This window comes from Salminus brasiliensis, chromosome 10 (assembly GCF_030463535.1).
Source record: "Salminus brasiliensis chromosome 10, fSalBra1.hap2, whole genome shotgun sequence".
NCBI lineage: Eukaryota > Metazoa > Chordata > Actinopteri > Characiformes > Bryconidae > Salminus > Salminus brasiliensis.
Genome location: NC_132887.1, coordinates 990,482 through 1,012,062, shown reverse-complemented (window position 1 = coordinate 1,012,062; position 21,581 = coordinate 990,482). Strand labels below are relative to the sequence as shown.

Genomic DNA, 21,581 nt, shown 5'->3' with positions numbered 1-21,581 from the left:
GATGTTGCTTGATTGGCAAGTACTGGATGGAGCTCCACCACCACCATTATTCCAGAGAACACAGTTCTTCCACTGCTCCACAGCTCCTCAATGCTAGGGGGGCTTTATTATACCCCTCTAGCCCACGCCTGGTATTAGGCAACATGGTGCCAGAAGGTTCATGATGATCTGCTCCACAGAGTCCTATTCTATTGGCAGTACTGCTACGCTGTGTGTGCATTTGCAAATGTAAAGTAAGCTGAATGCATTCATTGGAAGGGGTGTCCACAAACTTTTGGACCTATAGTGGATGTCAAAATGCAACCAGCGAGGTCAAAATGGGTCGTTTCTGCAGTTTAGTTTCCATGTGTGACGTGAAACCTACATTAACCCTTTCAGTCCAGAAGCACGAGGAGAGTTCGGCGGTCCCGGACGTGGGCGTTTTAAGGTTGCATAGGCTGAGCCTGGGGGTCAGAACTCTCACTATGACTGCTGTAGAAATCTGAACAGTCAGAACTCGGAGGACAGTAGGGAAGTCTGCTGAGTCAGTTTATGGTAAGAACCGGCCAGTCAGAGAGAAACTCTGAGAGAGAGAGAGAGAAAGAGAAGCGTGACGAAGGCGGTGTTCAGTGAAGGGAAAGGAAAAGTGTGTGTTCTGTAGGCCGAGCTGCTGCAGGAGCAGATCGGTGTGTGCTGGAGGTTAAAGTTCGCTCGCTAAACAGGACGTTCTGCTGTTCTCGGTGCTTTCCAGCACAGCACAGTCCACTTCCTGATGATGAATTTGCAGAAATGGCCACACCTGCTGATCCACAGTCAGCAGATCTGTGTCTTTTTGTGTGTGTGTGTGTGTGTGTGTGTGTGTGTGTGTGTGTGTGTGTGAGCTTGGCCTTTAACATGTTTAACGTTTAACGTTTACAAGCGTAAAGTCCGGCTTTTAAATCGATGGAAAGTCGAGTGATCAGTTCCCTGAATGGTGCTCACCATTACAGATGGGTTCCTAAGGGTTCCGTAGTAAAATCAGTGGTTATATATATATATATATATAACATTGAAATGCTGGTTCTTCATAAGTTTAACCATTTGACCATTCAAAAGCTTGAAGTTCTGCTTTTACTCGATGGAAACTTTCAGGCTCGTGTATCGGTTCCCCTGTTATTAGATCTGAATGGTGCTCATTTTTAAAAATGAGTTCAGGGGAGTTCTGTAAGGGTTCTGTAGTAAAAGCAGTGGTTCTATGTGGAACTCTAAGTACTTAAGTGGTTCTGTGCCTGGTTATTATACAAAATACAAAAATCTCTTGCAGCTTTTGGAAGAGTAGAACACTTGGAGAACCGTGTTGAGTACCCGGTTATTATGATAGGACTTTATTAAACTTGTCTGGCGAAACGGTGGGAAATATTCATATATTATATATAAGTTTGGCGTTTAACCGTTTACAAGCGTAAAGTCCGGCTTTTAAATCGAGGGAAAGTCGAGTGATCAGTTCCCTGAATGGTTAAAAATGGGTTCCTCCAGGGTTCTGTGGTTTGTTGAATGCTTAATTGGTTCTTAGTCTGGTTAAATGCTGGTTCTTTAGAAGTTTAACCATTAGACCATTTAAAAGCTTGCAGTTCCACTTTAGGAACTTTCAGGCCTTAAAAAAGATACAAATTCTTCCAGGGTTCCAAAGTAAAATCTGAAAAGATACCCAGGAGAGTTAAAGCAGTTCTGGAAAATAATGGTGGACAAAATATTGACACTTCAGGAACTTTCACTAAGGGGTGTACTCACTTTAGTTGCCGGTGGTTTAGACATGAATGTCTGTATATTGAGTTATTTTGAGGGAAGAATACATTTACACTGTTAAATAAGCTGCACACAGACGACTGTTCATTGTGTCAAAGTGTCATTTTGTCAGTGTTGTCCCATTAAAAGATATACTTACATATCTGCAGAAATGTGAGGGGTGTACTCACTACACTGTGTGTGTGTGTGTGTGTGTGTGTGTGTGTGTATATATATATATATATATATATATATATATATATATATATATATATATATATATATGTATGCTGAATGCTCTAAAGGTTCTTTGCCTAGTGAAATGGTGGAGAACATGAGAACATGTGTGTGGTTCTTCACAGACCAGTCCCAGATCATTGATATTTTTTCTGTCATTAGATCTGAATGGTGTTCTGCTTTACACCCTTCTGTTATAGTTCTTCATAGAAAGAAAGAAAACTCAAACATCTGAAATCCTAAACAGTTAAAATATGAAGGAAACCTTCTGTAGATGGTTCTTTACTAGAAATTTTACTTTTAACCATTTCTAAGCTTCAGCTTCAAAAATAAATAGCTGTATTAAAACAAGTGAAGGCTTAGATCGGAATGGTGTTCACCTTAAATATGGGTTCTTTAGTGAAATCAGTGGTTCTATGTCATATGCTGAATGCTTATATGGTTCTTTGCCTGGTTAAATGGTGGAGAACATGTAGAACATGTAGGTTCAGCTTCAAGTTTAACTTTAAAATGGGTGAAAACTCCTATATTATTATATATACTGTATATTATACATCATATATCTTGTATGTGTATATATACTTGTGTATATAAATATCTGTCATGATATTTTCTCATAAAGCAGACCTTTAACTGGAATGCCGTAGCGACCATGCGAGTCCTGAACACTCTTCCTGGAGTTCTGAATTAGCATAATTCCACGTTAATGTCGCAGAAGGGCGGGGAAGTTATCATAACAAGTCACTCTACAGATTTTCCATTTTTTCCATCCAGGTTTATGAAAAAATATCATGACAAACATTCTGTATTATATATTCTGTTATATATACTGTATAATTATATATTATACATTGTATGAGTGTGTGTCTACTTGTATATATAAATAATTGTCATGATATGTTTTCATAAACCTGGATGGAAATAATAAGATGGAAAATCTGTAGAGTGACTTGTCATGATAACTTCCCCGTCCTTCTGCGACATTAACGTGGAATTATGCTAATTCAGAACTCCAGGAAGAGTGTTCAGGACGCTTCGGCATTCCGGCCTGCTTCCCACACAGCCTTGGGGGTATTTTTAGCTGGCAGGTTTAATTGGGGCTAACAAAGCATTTCCTCCCCTAAGCACCACCTTCAGGTTTGTAAACTGCAACTACAAACTCCTTCCTGTTAAACAGGAAACTCCCCCCTGATGCTGTGTGTGTGTGAGTGGGCGACGCGTAAGTGGGTTAAAACAAAGCGAGTATGAATAATTTTCCTCCAGCTGATGTGCCATCATTCTCAGACTCATCTGTCCCGGCGCATGGGGGGGTATTTCCTCCCAGACAGGAGCTGTGATCAGATCGTCCCAGACAGACCCCCACAACCCCCCCCCCCCCACCCCCCAACCCCAGATTCACCTGTATCAGAACAACACCATCCAAAACCATTTAGACATTAAACATAGACATTCATATTATTATTATTATTGTTAATATTAGAATATTAATGTGGTGTATTGAGAGTGTGTGCTGTGGTGTGTTTGTGCAGTTGTTTGCAGTGGTCTCGGAGCTGCAGAATCAGGGCCTGAACGTCCTCGTCCTCGGGAGAAAACACATGCTGCAGTCCATGACCTGGAGAACACACATCAATCAGATCAAAGAGATAGCCCACTGCTTCTTCACTGAGAACATGTGAGTGGAACACACACACACACACACACACACACACACACACACAGAAACAGCAGTGTAAATCTGTTTTCTAACATGTACGAAATAATTCAGTGCATCATGGAATCTCAGATTGCACCAGTTTGATAATATCAGCGTGGGCTAGAGGGGTAGAAAGCCCCCCGGCACTGAGCTGTGGGGTTCTCTGGAGTGATGATTCCATCCAGTACTCACTGATACTCTTACTCTCAGGAAGCTAAATGCAATCAAATACTCCTCACAGCAATGTTCTGAAATATAGTGTAAAGTAAAGAGCTAAATATTAAAAATATATATATTATCATTATTACAATTAGAATTAGAATATATTATACAATTATACTCATGTTTGTTTGTCATATACTTTATTAAATATAAAATAATAAGCACAGTTGAATTTCCCCAGTCTGCTTAAAAGGCAAATTCCAGGCTACATCCCCGGTGATGCCACAGCCACCTGTCCCGTACAGGAGTATCCTTCCTCCCCCCCCCTCCCCATCACTCAGCACTATGCAACAGAGCCTATCCCGTCTGTGTGGACCCAACAGTGAAGCAGTGGCAGGGTCAGGGACACCCAAGGCTCATTGATGCTCATGCAGGCCCCGTCCACCTCACAACTGGCTTGGTGCAAGATTCCAGTGGTCTTGTAAAGTCCCTGCCTCGAATGCTTAGATCTGTTGTGGCAGCACAATATTAGGCCAGAAGAGTTTCCATAGCACCATAGCAACCATCTGGGGTACCATAGCAACTGCCTATAAAACCCCTTGCAACTACCTAGCAAGCCGATGTCTGTGAAGCTGATCCGTGTCCCTCTCCTGCCCTCAGCTCTGAGGATGACCCTTTCCTGCTGTACGCCGCACTGCATTCTGGGAACCACTGTAAGTTTGTAAGTCGGGATCTGATGAGGGACCACAAAGCATGTCTTCTGGACAACGCCGCCCAACGCCTTTTCTTCAAGTGGCAGCGCGGGCACCAGCTGGTAGTGCCAGGGTATGTCCCTGGACAGAAGGTCCGATTTCAGGTGGGTAATGGCTTGGGGCGGTATTTGACATTGTCGGAAAGCGCTGGGCTTTTATTATGCTTTCCCTTTGGACAGTCATTCCAGTCTATAGCTAGTTAAAATGGTAAACAGTGGAGAACACGGCACTTTTCATGAGCTTCACAAACACAGGTGAACTGCTTACCCACACACTCTGATCTGCTATTTGACACGCTTTCTCATACCTGTGTGACATGAATCACATGGCAGAGCTCTGGATAAGAGCGGCAGATACGCACCGTCAGTGGAAATAAAGAAAAGGAGAACCAGGCCTGAAAGCGTCTGTTTTTACAACTCTATAAAATTTGCTGTGTGTTTTTCAGAGGGCACTGCCATACGATACGATAGTGCAGAGCGATGGCACCTCCTGGCACATCCCCTACGACCAAGACGGAGAAAGCAGGAGCACGTATGAAGTGCCTCAGAGGTGGCTGTGTCTCACCAGAAAACACTGATCCCTCTGTGTCATGTATGAGTTTAAATGTGTACAAAAATCAATAAAAATGAATCTCACAAATAAATGGTGTCATGCAGATGATGTCATTCTCAGAGCCTGGAGGGGTTCAGCATCAGTTCACAGTAGTTATTATTAGTAATAATGTGAAATATTACCTACATTTACTGTATTACTGTAATGTACTATACAGGGCTGTTGATCACAGGGTTGTGGGTTCGGTACCCGGGCTCGGCAAGCTGCCACTGCTGGGCTCTTGAGCAAGACCCACCGGTCCCTGTCACAAATGGTAAATATGGTTGTCTTGTCGGATATAACGTGTCTCCTACACCAGCTGTTTACACACAGCTGTATAATCCATAGAAAACCACTGACCAATAGAATGGGAAGCTCTGGAGCAGCTGTGGTCACATGACACCGTGGTCACCGTGCCTAATGCCAGGCGTGGGCTAGAGGGGTGTAAAGCCCCCCAGCATTGAGGAGCTGTGGAGCAGTGGAAGAACTGTGCTCTCTGGAATGATGGTGGAGGAGCTCCATCCAGTACTTTTGTTTGGGATTAGTTGGAGTAACACCATAGCAACCACCTAGGAAAAATGGTTTCACCCTAATCACCATAGCAACATGGGACACAATTGCAAGTGCCTAGTTTCCCCCTAGTGATCATGTAGCAACTGCCTGGCAACACCATAGCAACCACCTACCAAAACAGTTTGACTCTAATGACCATATCCACCACCTGGGACACAATACCAACTGCCTAGCAACCCCATAGCAACCACTGAGCATACACAGTTTTACCCTAGTAACTACATAGCAACCTAAGGTTGGTTTAAGGTAATAGTCTTGTGGGTGAAAAGGTTCAAATGAGGACGAGCAGCAGCACGTCTTAATAAAGTATAATACACTAGAAAGTATATTTTAAGATCTTAAAGTTGAGATAATGTGAATATAGAGTTTTAAATGTTAATTTTAATCGTTTTTGCTCGATATTAAAGATATTAAAGATATTAAAGGTTAAATTCACTCTGCATGATGTAAACACCGCCCGCCTCTCACACCGGATGTTAACCGCTACTGCTTCCGGGTGTCGGTGGATGTGCATGGCGCTGTTGCTGATTAGGGATTATTGTTAATATCGTGATTTTCGGCTCATTTCTCTGGTCGTCATGTCTCGGGGCTCGAGTGCGGGGTTTGACCGCCACATCACCATCTTCTCTCCGGAGGGCAGACTCTACCAAGTCGGTGTGTAAAAGAGAGAGAGAGAGAGAGCAGAAGTGCCCAGTCACTGTCTGTGTCTCTCTCCCCCTCTCTCTCTCTCTCTGTCTGTCTCTCTCTCTGTGTCTCTCTCTCTCTCTCTCTCTCTCTCTCTCTCTCTCTCTCTCTCTCTGTCTCTGTGTCTCTCTCTCTCTCTGTCTCTGTGTCTCTCTCTCTCTCTGTGTCTCTCTCTCTCTCTCTGTCTCTCTCTCTCTGTCTCTCTCTCCCCAGCAGCTACAGCTACCTGTGTGTGTGTGTGTGTGTGTGTTTACCAGCACTCTTATTTGTAACACTTATTTAGTATACTTTATATTTATTTCACTATTATAAACATGAATTAACTGCAACTCAGAGTGAATAGTGGAACACGAGAAAAGGGAATAACAGAAGGCCAAGTCTTAATACATGACAGGGGTACCCAAACTTTTGCATTTGTGTATAAATATATAGCTATGTTTATTTGATTGATTGATTGATTGTACTCTCAGAACATCAACAACACATGTCACGTGACCATAGATGCTCTCACACACACACACACACACACACACACACACATCACTATGCGTCTCAGGTCAGATTACATGTCCGGTGTTCTCTACAGAGACACACTTCTGCTCAATATGCTGCTGTTTGTTTATTTACTGAATTTAAAAAATGATAATAGATGAAATGTGGAGTAAAAATACTAGATCATGATATCTTACAACAAATATCAAATAATGATAATTAAAATAATAAAACAAAATAAGAATCAAATTCAGCTTAACTAGTAAACATAATAAACTATGAAAAAGTTAAATAACTGAAATAATACAAATAATAATAAATAAATGAATCAAATAAAACAAACAAATGTGAACTGGTTTCAGCACTCAATGAGACGCCATAGATCTACGCCAAAGACTTTTTCTCATGATACACAATATTTATCACAATACGTGTATTTCTACTCAACATCTGCTGCCCTTCATCTAATGAACCCTTCAGTCTAATCACACTGTTAGTAATGAACCCTGCAGCTGATCAGTCTCCTCCATATGATCAGAGAAGCTTATCGTTATCACACCATATGATAAAATATCATCATATTGCCCAGCTCTAATTGTAGCCTGTTGTATTTTTTATATATTTTTAATATTAAATTCAGTAAATACATAGAAATTGTGTCTAAAAGTGCAGGTTTAGTTTTTTTGTGGGAGATTTATTCACTTATTTACACTCAGAAGCTTGAGGTTTCAACTGTTCACTCCTGTTCCTGTCTGAAATATAGATCCGCAGGGGTGGTTTGAGTATAACTCTTCATGTCTGTTTATTCTTATATCTGCTGCTGTTTCATCCTGATTGATTGATTATTAAATTCTGCACCTGCTTTCCTCAGAATATGCTTTCAAGGCCATCAACCAGGGAGGTCTCACTTCAGTAGCTGTCCGAGGGAAGGACTGTGCGGTCATGGTCACACAAAAGAAAGTACCAGTAAGTGTTAATTTATTCACGTTGATAGAAACTGTGTAATGCAGCAGCTGTAGTAGTGCTCTAGTGCTGGTTTGACAGCCGATGATGCCGAATTCCCTGCTGTGTTGCTGCTCCGAGGCTCATCAGTGATGTGTGATCATCCTTCCTCAGGACAAACTGCTGGATTCATCCACCGTCACTCATTTATTCAGAATAACAGAGAACATCGGCTGCGTGATGACTGGAATGACGGGTAAGACCTTTGTTGTGTATTACTGATTGTTCAGTACGGCCTCGAGTGTGTGATCAGATTACACCACAGTGCTGATATTGATTAGAAGAAGATCAGCTCCGATCTGTGATGGAGCGCTGCAGCATTTAAGCACTGAGGCTCCCACAGCTCTCTGCTCTCCAGCTCCTGCGTCGGGTTCTCCTTGCTCATGATCGCAGAGCTGATCTGTAGTGTTTCTGATGAGGAGTAACATCAGCACCACTGACGGAAATGTGCTGTCCCTTCAAACTGCGCTCTGCCACGGATGCTACCACCACCATGTTTAACAGCTGGTGCGGTGTGGTTGGGGTCACTGTGGCCCAACAAGCTTTGCCTCAAGTGTGGAGTTAGTAGCAGTGAACCATTTAACTCAAACTCATGAAATCCACTGTAATGATGAGGAGGTCTCGCAGGCACTGCTCCATACTTGATTAATAAGCAGAATTGGGTTAAACTCATAGGCCGCAAAATTAACAAATGACTCTTCTATAGCTATCAGCTTTGAAATGTAGCATTTATGCATTTTGTAGCAGTGAAGACAATACAGATGAAAACCGTAAAAATCACTGTTTAATGAACATTGTTGCTTCTATAAGAGATCAATAAAACTCCAGAATCTTTTACCTGTCCAAATTGTAAACCTAGGATGTGCCAAAAAAAGAAAGAAATAAAATAATAATAATTTTATAATTATTAATTCACATAATTGCCTTTGGTACATTGCCATTTTAATCTCATCCACCCTCCCCATCATCATCAGTAAATCGTCAGTAAAATTGATCAGTAAATATCAGTTGTTTTTTAAGGATTGTGTCAATGTTGGAAATTCTTTGATTATTCCTTTAGTCTTTATTGTTCTGCAGTGTGTGTTATCATATAAACCCTAACCCTAGTGTCATACCCTGTGTGTGTGTGTCTGAAGCTGACAGCAGATCACAGGTCCAGAGGGCTCGATATGAAGCGGCTAACTGGAAGTACAAGTATGGCTACGAGATCCCAGTGGACATGCTCTGCAAACGGATCGCTGATATCTCTCAGGTGTACACCCAGAACGCAGAGATGAGGCCGCTGGGCTGCTGTAAGTGTCCAGACATTCACAAGAGGGAAAATGACCCTCACAGCAAAGAGAGAGAGACTGTAGGAGAGTAATACTGCTGTGTCTGTTTTTGACAGTATTGTTTAAATGGGTTAACACTCAAACAGCGGTGCAGTGATTAGACTCTGATTAGACTCTGATTAGACTCTGGTGCAGATTCAGGAGAGACTTGCCTTTTTCATTTTGTGTGACATCCTTTGTGTTTGCTGTTATTATTTGTTTGATTTTGGAGGTGTGGTGTCGTAGATCAGACTCAGACTCAGACTCAGACTTTGAGCAGTGCTGGAGAGTAACCTCTTGTTTGTTTCACTTTTGTTCAGGTATGATTGTGGTTGGTGTGGACGAGGAGTGCGGTCCGCAGGTCTATAAGTGCGACCCTGCAGGTTATTATTGTGGCTTCAAGGCCACCGCTGCAGGGGTTAAACAGACAGAAGCCACCAGCTTCCTGGAGAAGAAAGTGAAGAAGAAATTAGACTGGACTTTTGAGCAGACAATAGAGGTACAGTAGCCTTTCTAAAATACGTCTTCAGCTGAAGGTGATGATTCATCAATTTCTGCATTAATTTTTTAAAGTAACCATAGATTTTAATAAATTAAAATAAACTTTAGATTTAAACTACTGATGACATCCTCAGTATGCTCAGAAATCATATAGAGTACCAGAATAACAACAGTAAGTTATCAATATTCCTATGTCTAAACAGAATGTATGTGAATCTCATTCCCAACAAGTAAATATTGAATATTGTTATGAATAAATTTGCTTAAATTCTCTGAAGGGGCTCTTTTTTCTAACATTATACGTCATAAAATTTTAAACATGGGCCAAACCGGGGCTGAAGCATTTTTATTTCACTTTTGAAAATGGTCCAAAATATATATTTTTTTTATTTTTGTAAAGATTGTTGATGTACACAGATTAAAGCCTGAATTAATTGTTTTGTGGCAAAATTTACATTTTAAAATTTGTGAATGAAATTTACACTAATCTGCTCATTCAGCCTACTGCAGTTTAGCCCCGCCCATTTACACTGACCATATAAGGAGTGTTTCAGTCTGGACTGCTTTTCGAATGAGACGTCTGATCTGATCTGGTCTGATCTGATCTGATCTGGTGTTATTATGTAATTCTGACAGTTTTTGATTAATAAAAGCTAACAGACTCTTTACTGTAGACTGACCTTTTAGTCTTTCTACCTACTGAAGCATTCAGTTTCTCATCAGCTTGCTGTCCCTGAGCCCTTAAATGCCCTTAGATGCTAAAGGACGTGTGAATTTGACCTGTACTGCAGCTGCTGTTTGATCGGAGTGTATTAATTATTGAAGTGATTATGGAAATGATCTTGTTTATTTCTTGTTTCTAATCCCACAGACCGCAATCAGCTGCCTGTCCACAGTTCTTTCCATCGACTTCAAGCCATTAGAGCTGGAGGTGGGGGTGATCACCACGGAGGAGCCCAAGTTCAGGTTAGTTCTCAGTGGAGGGTGAGCAGAACAGGAAGTAAACATAAACACACCTTTATGCTCAGAGGGAACCGCAAAACCGAGCTCAGTAAAAATACACACATCAAGCTTTTACGCTCAAGCTTTTCCATCTTTGACCTACTTGTGGTGTTAAACAACATCTCCCTTCTCGCGGAACGAAGATGTGTATCTCATTGACTCGCCTTGTGCTGAAACAGTTTCACTTTAATTTAATTAATTTGTTTGTTTTAATTTGATTCATTTTATTTATTGTTATTTGTATTATTTTAGTTATTTAACTTTTTTTTTATATTTTATGTTTACTAGTTAAGCTCAATTTTATTATTTTTTTATTTTAAATCATTATTTTGAGTTATTTATTTTAAATAGTGATCATTTAAACTTTGCATTTTTTGTTTTACAAAAATATATTTGTTTTTATCTTCTAATTTATATATTTTTACTCTCTTATGAATTAAATTTAAAATGTTTTTAATACATTTTTATTTCAATCCCTGTTCGCCAGCCGTGCTGTAAATGCTCAGCTACACTAAAAATAAGTGTCATCCTCAATGAACTTCCTAAAGAATGATTGATTATTTAATTAATTGATTGATTGATTGATTGATTTCACCAGGGCACATTCGATATGCACTGATGTGTTGTTTTTGTGCTTCCCAGAATTCTGTCAGAGTCTGAAATCGATGCCCATCTGGTGGCTCTCTCCGAGCGGGATTGAAGGGGGGGGTGTTCTGTTCTGCAGGAGATTTAACTGAAGCTCGATTTGAGAACACGACCGCGGGAAGCACTACAACATATCCTCAGTATTTCAGGTCAACCTGCCCGGCTTTCTGCTGTTAATTATGCTTTTTCATGCAGCGCTTCAATAAAGTCGAAACGTTTTGATGAAATGTTTTTGAGGCCTTTTTGCCGTGTTCTTTAATGCGACCGCCGTCCGTCCAGCACTTCTCGTGTGACTTTCCGTACATTGTGTTTATTGCACTTCTCAGAACACGGCGGCGTGCGTCAGTGAATGTCCTCCGTCTGCCGTGCATGCATTAACTGCTTTACCCCGCAAGCTTACAAAATCACAAGTTTCTCAACGCTGTGTGGTGGAATGGCCTCTCCTGAGGAGTGGTTTACTGCAGAAAGATGTGACTTCCTGTTTTGCTCATTCAGAGTCAGTCAGCTGACTTTTCTCTCAGCTGCCTTTGTGTCTGCAGAGCTGTACGTTAAAGCCTGTTCAGAGTTTCTCCACTGCGCTCTTCACGGCTCTTCTTTCTGAAGATCTTCAGCAGATCTGAGCAGCCGGCCCAGCGTCCCGCTGTTTACGTAGATTCAGGGCTTCTCAGTGTCCTGTTTACTAGTTTATTTGGTAAGGCCTGCACAATATACATATAAACATATGTCCAAATGTTTGTGGACACCCCTTTTAATGAATGCATTTAGCTGCTTTAAGTTGCACCTATTGCTGATGTAGATGTGCGCGCACACACACACACAGCTTGTCTAGTCCCTGCCACAATGCTGCCTAATGCCAGGCGTGGGCTATAGAGGGGTATAATAAAGCCCCCCAGCATTGAGGAGCTGTGGAGCAGTGGAAGAACTGTGTTCTCTGGAATGATGGTGGTGGAGCTCCATCCAGTACTTTTCCTAACCCTAACCCTAGTAGAAAGTCTTCTTCTCTGGACAGTAGAGACAGTTACTCCAACAAAAGCAGGATCACCCTTGATTTCAGAAGAAACAGTGAATGAGCAGGTGTCCCAATACTTTTGTCCACATAGTGTAGATGAAACATTGTCAATGCTCAGTACAAGCCAGAGTGCTGATATTAAAGGTTTATTAGGGCTAAACAATTTAGCATTTTGTCATTTTTGCAATACCGATATAATAAAAGCTTTAGGGTTGCATGATATATTGTGTTTTTATTGATATTGATATTGATGTTACGATATTAGTCTTAGATGTAGTAATATAAGAGGTGTTTTAATGGGTTTAGGGCTGCAGATAATATTGATTGCTAAGTGATATCTCAATACTGATACTGTAAAAGGGGTTTTATGGGTGTAGAGCTGCACCGTTCATCACTTTTTAAATTGGTATCGCTACAGTATATCGTCTCCTAGTTGTTAATGCAGTGGCAGTTTCATACAGGGTGTTCATGTGGGTTTAGGGCTGCACAGTATATTGTGTGCTTGTCATTATCGCAATACTGTTGTCATAAATGTTTATATATATATATATATATATATTTTTTTTTTTTTATATGATCTATAGTATAAAAAAATAAAAAAAAGGCCTTTGCGATACTGATTACCGATTGCTATATATACCGATATTGATTACTGATTGCTACAACACTGATATTGATCTGACCAATATTTGTGTGGGTGTCAAAAATAAGTTTTGCCTCGTTTGTGTTTATAATATGCTGTATAGTGTGTGTGTGTGTATATATATATATATATATATATATATATATATATATATATATATATATACATACACATATAAATTTCTGAGTTGTATCACAGCTGCCGTATGTAGCATTATAATCATAACACCAATACTGATGTTAGTTCATATTGTGCAGCTCTTATATCCAGAGATAGGTGAAATACATGAATAAATAAGTGCTGAATTGATCACATTATTTCAGTATAAATATGATGACCGTACTTTTCCCTCTCTTTCTCTAAATGTAAATGAGCCGTGTCCTGCTTTTACTCCTCTGCCCCCCCTTTACACACGTATTTGCATAAAGTCAGCGTCTCTGGGCTCGGATCAATAAAGCCCCATTCCCCGATATAAACCCGGATTTTCCGGCTGCCAGCTTCTGCATCATTTCTCGGCCCCAGTTGAATCATATGCGAGTGTTTTTGTGTGTTCCGAGTGTCCTTCTGAGGCCTGTCAGTGTCCCGGGTTTATATACAGAGAGATGGTTATGACTGGGTGATTTGCATGAGCCGTGCTGATGTGCTCAGGGCACTGAAGACGCCCTGGCAGCGGCGCAGTGACGATAAAGCCCAGCCGGAGGTGCAGCCCCTTCCACTGAGCGCAGGTTTGTATTCAAATCATCTAAACCACACACCACCTTTCGTCTGCGCTTACTGTAAAGGGAAGTCAGGGCAGCAGGCTGGGGGCTGAGATCACAGTCTCACAGTCAGAGCTGTCAGCCTGACAGCCTGATAAGAATGAACCATAGGTTCTAAAGGTGGGGCGAGGGGGTTACTCCCAATCCACCCAGTACACTTGGAACATTCCTCCCTGCTGTAATTAATACATATGAAAATGCATTTATTGTATTAATAGTGTATTTCTGAGCTAATCGATACTTGCTTCCTATTTGAACAACTTTTTTCTAATGGAGGGAATTAAAATATCAGACAATACACAGTATGAAGATCAGACAGCGCTTTTAAATTAGCCGAAAAAAAGGAAACGCAACAAAACTGGAGATACATGATTATGTGTGTGTGTAGTTGTAGTTATATAGGTATTTAGTTTCAAAATATTTAACATCAAATATAACATTTACTGCAGTACTGAATTATTAATTACTTATTATTACTTATTATTTATTATTGTGGTTGGTGTGGCGCAACAGATAACACCACTGTCTGCCACTGAGCTACCACACCACGTGGGACACTGGGGTTCAATTCCTGGTCTGGGTGACTATGCTGCTCTACACCAATAAGAGTCCTTGGGCTCCTAACACTACACTGGCCCTCCTCTGTAATACAGGTAATCTTGTAAGTCGCTCTGGATAAGAGCGTCAGCTAAATGCCATAAATGTAAATTTAATTATTAATGCTTTATTAGAATGCAGTCAGACCTGTTAACTGATCCACATACTGTCATTTTTACTTCAATTGACTGAAGCTTATAGATCAGACTTAACTAGACTTACACTTAATTGAACCATAGAAATGACCACAGATTAGACTAAAATAGACCTAACTGAATTATAAAGATCAGACTTACATATACTTAGCCTTAACTGGACCCTATAGATTGGACCTAGTCTAAACTGAAACACACAGATTTAGACTAAAATGAACCACATAGATTAGACTTGAAACTGAATCATATACACCATATTAAGACTAAACGGAACTAGATTAGACTTAAATATAAAATACTTTAACTTAAACTAACCTTAGAGATTACTTAAATAGACCTGACTGAACCACGTAGATTAGACGTAATGTAGAGGTAACTAAACCATAAATATCTTAGACTTACACTAAACTGAACCATATAGACTTAAAATGAACCATAGAGATTAGATTTAGACTAAACTAAACCGCATCTACTTAAATAGAAGCCATAAAGATCAGACTTACTTAATTGAACCACATAGATTAGACTTAGTCTAAACTGAAACAGATTAAGACTAAAATGAATCACATATTGCATTAAGATTCAACTGACTGTTATAGATCAGACTTAGACTCAACTGAACTAGATTAGACTTTGACTTTATTGAACCATGTAGGCCAGGCTTGCACAGACTTATAGACCACATAGACTTAGGAGTTAAATTTACATTAACCAGATTAGACTTTTACAGACTTAACTGAACCACATAGATTAGACTTAATGTAGACAGAATTAAACCATGAATCTCTAAAGACTTAAACTAAACTGAAACATATAGACTTAAAATGAACTTTACTGAAATATTAAGATCAGACTTCAACTTCAACTATATATTAGATTTAGACTAAACGGAACTGCATCTACTTAAATAGAAACCATAAAGATCAGACTTAAATATACTTACTTAATTGACTTAGAATTAGACTTAGTCTAAACTAAAAAAGATTAATTTTAGTCTTAATCAGATATTGCATTAAGATTCAACTGAATGTTATAGATCAGACTTAGACTTAACTGAACTAGATTAGACTTAATTGAACCATGAAGGCCAGGCTTGCACAGACTTATACTTATAGACTTAGGAGTTAAATTTACATTAACCAGATTAGATTTTGATTTAATTGAATCATACAGATCAGACCCGTATAAATAAACAATCAATCTCAGGAGCCACTAGTCCTATATAATCATAACCCCGCCTCAGAGTTGTGTCCCATGTAATTACAGTGTAGTAAAGCCTCAGGGCCTTTCAGAGGAATCTGTGGAAGTAAGCTAAGGGGAGGCTTCTCTCCCGGCCGGGTTCGAGGGTTAACGGGAGAAAACGGTTCTAAGAAAAACAGTTGACTAATCATTCGTCACGTTGAGATTGGAAGGATAGCGGCTAACGAGTTCCATGAAGCCTCTTGCGGCTGGAATTCGGGAAGCTGTGACTCGGATGGGGAATTTTCAGCATTGCCAATCCAGTCTGAGCGCCCCTTCCCCCCACAGGAAATTCCACTGTGCTCAGCTGATGGAGTACAAGCTCTTCTATTACAAACACTTCTCCCTCACACACACACACACACACACACACACACACACACACACACACACACACACACACACACACACACACACACACACACACGCCTGGCTCCTCCCCACCCTCCCCTCCCTGCAAAAACACTCAAAGAGGAACAAAATGTACTTTGCAGTTTCAGGGTTTTAATTTACTGGAGCATTCTGGGATTTTCCACCAAAAAAAAAAAAGGGAAAAATTTACAATTGTATTTTTCCACACACACACGCGCACACACACGTCTGTACACATTTATCCATATAAAAATAGATCTGTCTTTATACACAATATGTTACACCGTACTCTAACAGTACAGCAGGTTAAAGATTTTCCACAGGAACGTCATCAAAGTCTATCATGAAGAGCCAACTGTCCGTCTGCCGGCTTCTCTCCAGCGTTCCTCGTCCGCTATTCTCTCAATCCTTTGGAAACCTTCTCATCCTGCTCTTCGTCTGAAGGCACTTGAAGTCTTCTACCCGCGTGACCACTGACCCCTGGCCTCCTGTGCCCGTGGGTGCCGCTGGTCGATCCTGGATGCCGTTTTGGCACAAACAGACGTTCTTCTGCTCAACTTTTCATCACTCCGGATCTCTCCGAACCTCCGCCGAACTCTTCTCTATTTCTGCCCCATCACTTTAATATCGTCGTACATCTGCGGGAGAAAAGAACAGGTATAAGCGACCCTGAGCTTCGGAAAGCAGGAAAGGGACTGGGGTCACCAAGGGCAGATTGATTCAAATCAGACTGATTCGATTCACCTTCACCAGGTAATCGATTCACCAGGTATTCAATTAGGTTGACTATTGTGTGTTAATCAGTGCTGGAACTGGACTATCCAGTTATGAGTGAATCTCTGAAATGAAACCGAGGACCACAGATGACACACACCTCATCATCAGACATCGAGTCTTCCTCATAGTCCTGCTCGTAGTCATCCTCGCTGTCCTCGGACTCGCTGTCAGGAAGCTCTCGGAGGTTTCTCGACGTAAGATCGTAAAGCACCTTCTGAATTTCTTCATTCTGCCGGCCGTAGGTCAGATGGTACGCCGTGTGGCCTCCGTACGTCAGGCTGTTCGCGTCGGCACCTTTGCTGACCAGGAGCTTTACCAGCTCCGGGTTCTGGAGGTCCACGGCTAGGTGGAGAGCTGTCCGACCGTTACACTGCTCCTGATCAGGCACAAATGATGCAGAATATTAGCATTCTGAACATAGTCTGGAATCATTTACAGCTCTTCAGAGGGTTTCAAGGGGTTAAATGAAGTAAGGTGGTGTAAGCAGACCTACCTGTGCATCGATATCTGCTCCGAGAGAGATCAGGCTCTCCACCAGTGAGAGGTAGCCATGAAGGGCAACCAGGTGTAGGCATTTCTGACCTGAGGAACAAAGCCAATAATGAGCACCAGCTAATCATCAGTGCCAGATAAAGGTAAAATCCTCGGAAAACAGTGCAGCAGACACATACCGCTGTAGTTGGGCGTCTGCAGAATGGCTGGGAGCTGGTCAGGGCAGTTCTGGGTCAGAAGGCTGAAGCATGTGAGAGAACCTGTGCGGCAGGCGACGTGAAGCGCCGTGTTGCCATTGTTGTCCACCAGCGTTGGGTCTGAGCCGGCCTTCAGCAAGCGCTCGACCACCTGAGGCTGCTCAGTGACCACGGCCAGGTGCAGCGCTGTCTGCGTTTGGAAAGGACGAAAGGTTAATAAGTTAAACATAGCTTTAAGATATGCATATATGCAAATATAATTGCAATGCAATCCAATGTAATCTGGGCTTAATCAAGTAAGTGTGGACCTTCTACCTGTCTTTGGTAGTTCTGCTGGTTGAGGAAAGGGTCGTTGATTGACATGTCGATCATCTTGATGGCCATATCTTGGGCCTCGTGGATGACGGCGAGATGTAAATACCTTTAAAAAGACAAATGAGAAGAGAGGAACTTGATAAGAAACATGCACACACTTACACTGCTGTACTGTACACACTGCGCATGCGCAGCTGTGGATTCCTGGCAGTCAGCCCGGGACTTTCCGCAGCGCTGCATGCAGGCCTGTTTACACTGGGACCTCTGCCTCGCCGCGCGCGTGCGTGCGTGCGTGTGTGTGTGTGTGTGTGTGTGTGTGTGTGTGTGTGTGTGTGTGTGTGTGCTATATCATAAAAATGAGTTGTGCAATCCAAGAACTTACAGCAAACCATCACTGACCCTCACTTCCCCACTACTGACACTAAACTAGAAAGCTGCTACGTGGCGGAGAGAGGATCACCCTCTCCACCTTAAATGGAGCAGCAGCTGCATTCTGGCGCCTGAGGCACATTTCTGCATTTTTGGGGGGCATTAGGTAGGTCATGTAAACAGGCTGTATTTTTTGTATATTTTTTTTAAGCATTGATTGCATAACAAAAGTCCCTCATCTCCGAGAGCAAAAAATAAAATAAAATAAAATAATTTAAAAAAAATTGTGCACTTTTATTATCACTTTCATTATCACTTTTTTTATTTTTATTATCACTTTTATTATCACTTTTATTATTTTTAAGCTTTGATTGCATAACAAAAGTCCCTCATCTCCGAGAGCAAAAAAAAAAAAAAAAAAAAGTTGTGCACCTTTATTATTAGTATTAAAAATATATATTTTGAAAAAATTAAAGCACTTAAAAACCCCTCAAATTAAATCCTAACCTCCACGTTTTCACTTTTAAAGCTAAAACGGCTGGATTGCTTTGCAGGACTTTTGCAGAAAGCTGCTCGCGCACACTTTCTCACCCCGCTGTAAAAGTCTGCAAATTCCCAGCACTAAAATAACCTCTGCAACGTCAATGAAAGCTGCATTTGTGCGTTTTTAAGGCTGTTTCTGTGCAATTCTTGCACTTTCCAGTCGATCGAAACGAAAAGGCAAAATAAAAGTCCTGTTCTCCATTTGGTCACTTCCCTGTAAACAGCAACAGGCTCTTTAAAAGCTTGCACTTCATTAATATCGCAGGTAGCTAGTGCTGGACGGGTGCATTTACGTGCCTCACTTTGCTTAGAGATTCTAGAAACCCTTCCCAAACCGACCGACCCCTTCATAAAACCAAAGCCGCTTACGTGTCGCCATCCTCGGTCACTTCTCGCTTCCACTCCGCGCCCTCCTGCTCCGGGGGGCACTGCGGGGCGCACTGGAGGCGCAGCCGCCTGAGATCCGCGGCTACTTCGATGTATTCCTCCTCCTTAAGAGAGTCCAGTCCACTGTCCAGACGTTCGTCGTTGTTGGGCAAAGCTTTCCCGGCCTTTGGACCTCGACCCTCGGGGTTATAATCCATCTGGCTGGTTCTGGAGCCTCGGTAAAGATCCATACTGCTGACGGTGCTGCTCCTGTAGCTGTGCGCGCACTAGAGTGGCGAGCGTTCAGCCACAGGGGTGTTAAAGTCAGCCAGGCGGGGGCGGGGTTACGGGGAGTGGGTGTGGCTTTGCGCCACAGGGTGGGGGATTTCCAGGCTTGATTGACGTCTGAACTGTCTGCAGGGAATTTGTCCAGGAGTTTGGGGAAATTTCTGCACTTTATCAAGCAGGATGCACTATCAGAGCTGGGAACCCTGTAAAAAATCCAGCTCCAGCCTCAGTGGCGGTGCTGCTGCACTGTGTCCACTAACACTGCATCTTAATGTATGTTTTTAATGCAGTAAAAATTATTGCATTGACACAATAATGAACAAATAATAACAATAATTACAAAATGTTGGTGCACAATTTTATATGATGCAGCGTAATAAAATAATCAGAAATGCATTGGCTATTGTTTACACTTGCGAGGCTGGTAGACACTAAAAGTTTTATATTTTGAATTATATATAAATATATTGAATTTTAAATCATTCCTAGAATGTTTTTAATGCACTAAAAGCTGCTTGGCAAACCTGCATCATGACCACTGTAAAAAATCATCAGAAAAGCACCGCGCCCTGCTTTGACTAGACATTCAAAGTAGGCCTAAAAAAGGATGAAGCAAAAGCAGAATGTTGTATGATGCACACATTCACCAAAAAAAGCTCATGTTTAATGTAAATAATGTGGCTGGTGGCGTGGGAAACTCCGCAGAGTGAGTGTGTGTGTGTGTGTGTGTGCGCTCGCTTGTGTGTTGTGGTTCCTGACTGTAACACTGTGCTAATAGTGGACTGTTTCTAAGGAAGCACACTAGGCCTGTTTGCACAAGTAGCAGCAATGAGGCAGTATTGTACATAACCAGGGCAAAACCCAAATACACACACACACCCATACACACACACATACATGCACGCACATACACACTCCACAGCAACCGTAACTGCGCTGCAGAAACAGGCGTTACACCATAGCAGACATTTGCAGTGGAGACTGTGGGACTGGAGCTCAAATCTGAGGGCAATCAGCTGCGTTGCTTAATAACAGATAAGAACAGACCAAGTAAAGCGATTTGTTGCTTAAACCCAATAAATATTTTACAAATACAGGAGTTTTCACTGACATGTGCGTCCATCAGGACCTAGCACAGACAAAACAGCCCCTACAAATTCATTAAATCCTATTTTCTGGGTTTTTAGTGCTAAGAAAGATGAATAAAAAGTCATTAGGTTAATAGTCACTATATGTCCAAATATTTGTGGACACCCATTCTAATGAATGCATTCAGACACATGCACACACAGCTTGTCTAGTCCCTGTAGAGAAGAAGTACTGCCAATAGAATAGGACTCTCTGGAGCAGATCAACATCATGACCCTATCGGCTCCATGCTGCCTAATGCCAGGCGTGGGCTAGAGGGGTATAAAGCCCCCCAGCATTGAGGAGCTGTGGAGCAGTGGAAGAGCTGTGTTCTCTGGAATGATGATGGTGGAGGAGCTCCATCCAGTACTTTAGGGATGAGGTGGAATAGGTGATCATCATCCAACATCCTGACCTCACTAACAATCTTGTTGCTGAATACAATCAAATCCTCACAGCAATGCTCCTCCTCCAAAATCTAGTAGAAAGTCTTCTTCTCTGGACAGTAGAGACAGTCACTCCAACAGAAGCAGGATCAACTCTTTAATACTCTTGATGTCAGAAGAAACAGTGAATGAGCAGGTGTCCCAATACTTTTGTCCGTATATTGCATGGTAAATATAACAAGATCTAGGTCAGTAAACATACATACATGTATAGATTTGTGTGTGAAAGTGTAGATATTAAAGTGTATTGTTATCATACAGAATAAACACAGTGTGTGACAGTATGTTGTGTATCAGGGAGGGCTAGGCATGAATAAGTCCAGTGTACAGAAATATGGGCAGTAGTGTTTATGAATATATGTATAATTGTTGTGTAATGAGATTCTCCACATGATCTAAGATAAATCAGACTAAAACAGGGATGAGCTGCACAGTGACATTAAAATGATGCTGAAGAGAAGGGATACACTGTAAATATGGACAGAAGACATGAGCACAGC

The 21,581-nt window shown here is 41.5% G+C and overlaps 3 protein-coding genes across 4 annotated transcripts in view; 2 read left to right on the top strand and 1 right to left on the bottom strand.

The window, feature by feature from the left end:
- prorp (protein only RNase P catalytic subunit) overlaps positions 1–5,212 on the top strand; it is a 31,048-nt gene extending 25,836 nt beyond the window's left edge. For both annotated transcript variants that reach the window (XM_072690224.1, XM_072690226.1), the window contains exons 6-8: positions 3,510–3,652; positions 4,496–4,691; positions 5,033–5,212. In XM_072690224.1, the coding sequence (XP_072546325.1) occupies positions 3,510–3,652; positions 4,496–4,691; positions 5,033–5,164 (471 nt within the window). In that variant the 3' untranslated portion in view covers positions 5,165–5,212. The remainder of the gene's footprint in view (positions 1–3,509; positions 3,653–4,495; positions 4,692–5,032) is intronic.
- A 1,020-nt stretch (positions 5,213–6,232) lies between these two features.
- psma6a (proteasome 20S subunit alpha 6a) lies at positions 6,233–12,616 on the top strand. Its single transcript, XM_072690223.1, has 7 exons — positions 6,233–6,405; positions 7,799–7,893; positions 8,044–8,125; positions 9,066–9,221; positions 9,560–9,738; positions 10,612–10,706; positions 11,385–12,616. The coding sequence occupies exons 1-7, from the start codon at positions 6,330–6,332 to the stop codon at positions 11,440–11,442; spliced, it is 741 nt and encodes a 246-aa protein (XP_072546324.1). The 5' UTR covers positions 6,233–6,329; the 3' UTR covers positions 11,443–12,616.
- Positions 12,617–16,272: 3,656 nt separating this feature from the next.
- nfkbiab (nuclear factor of kappa light polypeptide gene enhancer in B-cells inhibitor, alpha b) lies at positions 16,273–19,496 on the bottom strand. The gene is made up of 6 exons (XM_072690222.1): positions 19,223–19,496; positions 17,942–18,047; positions 17,609–17,816; positions 17,431–17,519; positions 17,035–17,313; positions 16,273–16,798 (listed from the first exon to the last, which is right to left on the bottom strand). Exons 1-6 carry the CDS (start codon positions 19,468–19,470, stop codon positions 16,763–16,765), a joined length of 966 nt encoding a protein of 321 aa, XP_072546323.1. The 5' UTR covers positions 19,471–19,496; the 3' UTR covers positions 16,273–16,762.
- Positions 19,497–21,581: the final 2,085 nt, after the last annotated feature.

Bases quoted from the DNA above. Each gene is read 5' to 3' on its own strand.
- psma6a (XM_072690223.1), top strand. From the start codon at position 6,330: ATGTCTCGGGGCTCGAGTGCGGGGTTTGACCGCCACATCACCATCTTC. The intron at 7,894-8,043 runs GTAAGTGTTAAT...ATCCTTCCTCAG, and splicing joins TCACACAAAAGAAAGTACCA to GACAAACTGCTGGATTCATC. The intron at 8,126-9,065 runs GTAAGACCTTTG...GTGTGTCTGAAG, and splicing joins CGTGATGACTGGAATGACGG to CTGACAGCAGATCACAGGTC.
- nfkbiab (XM_072690222.1), bottom strand. From the start codon at position 19,470: ATGGATCTTTACCGAGGCTCCAGAACCAGCCAGATGGATTATAACCCC. The intron at 18,048-19,222 runs GTAAGCGGCTTT...GTCTTTTTAAAG, and splicing joins GTGACCGAGGATGGCGACAC to GTATTTACATCTCGCCGTCA. The intron at 16,799-17,034 runs GTGTGTGTCATC...TTTCTCCCGCAG, and splicing joins ACTCGATGTCTGATGATGAG to ATGTACGACGATATTAAAGT.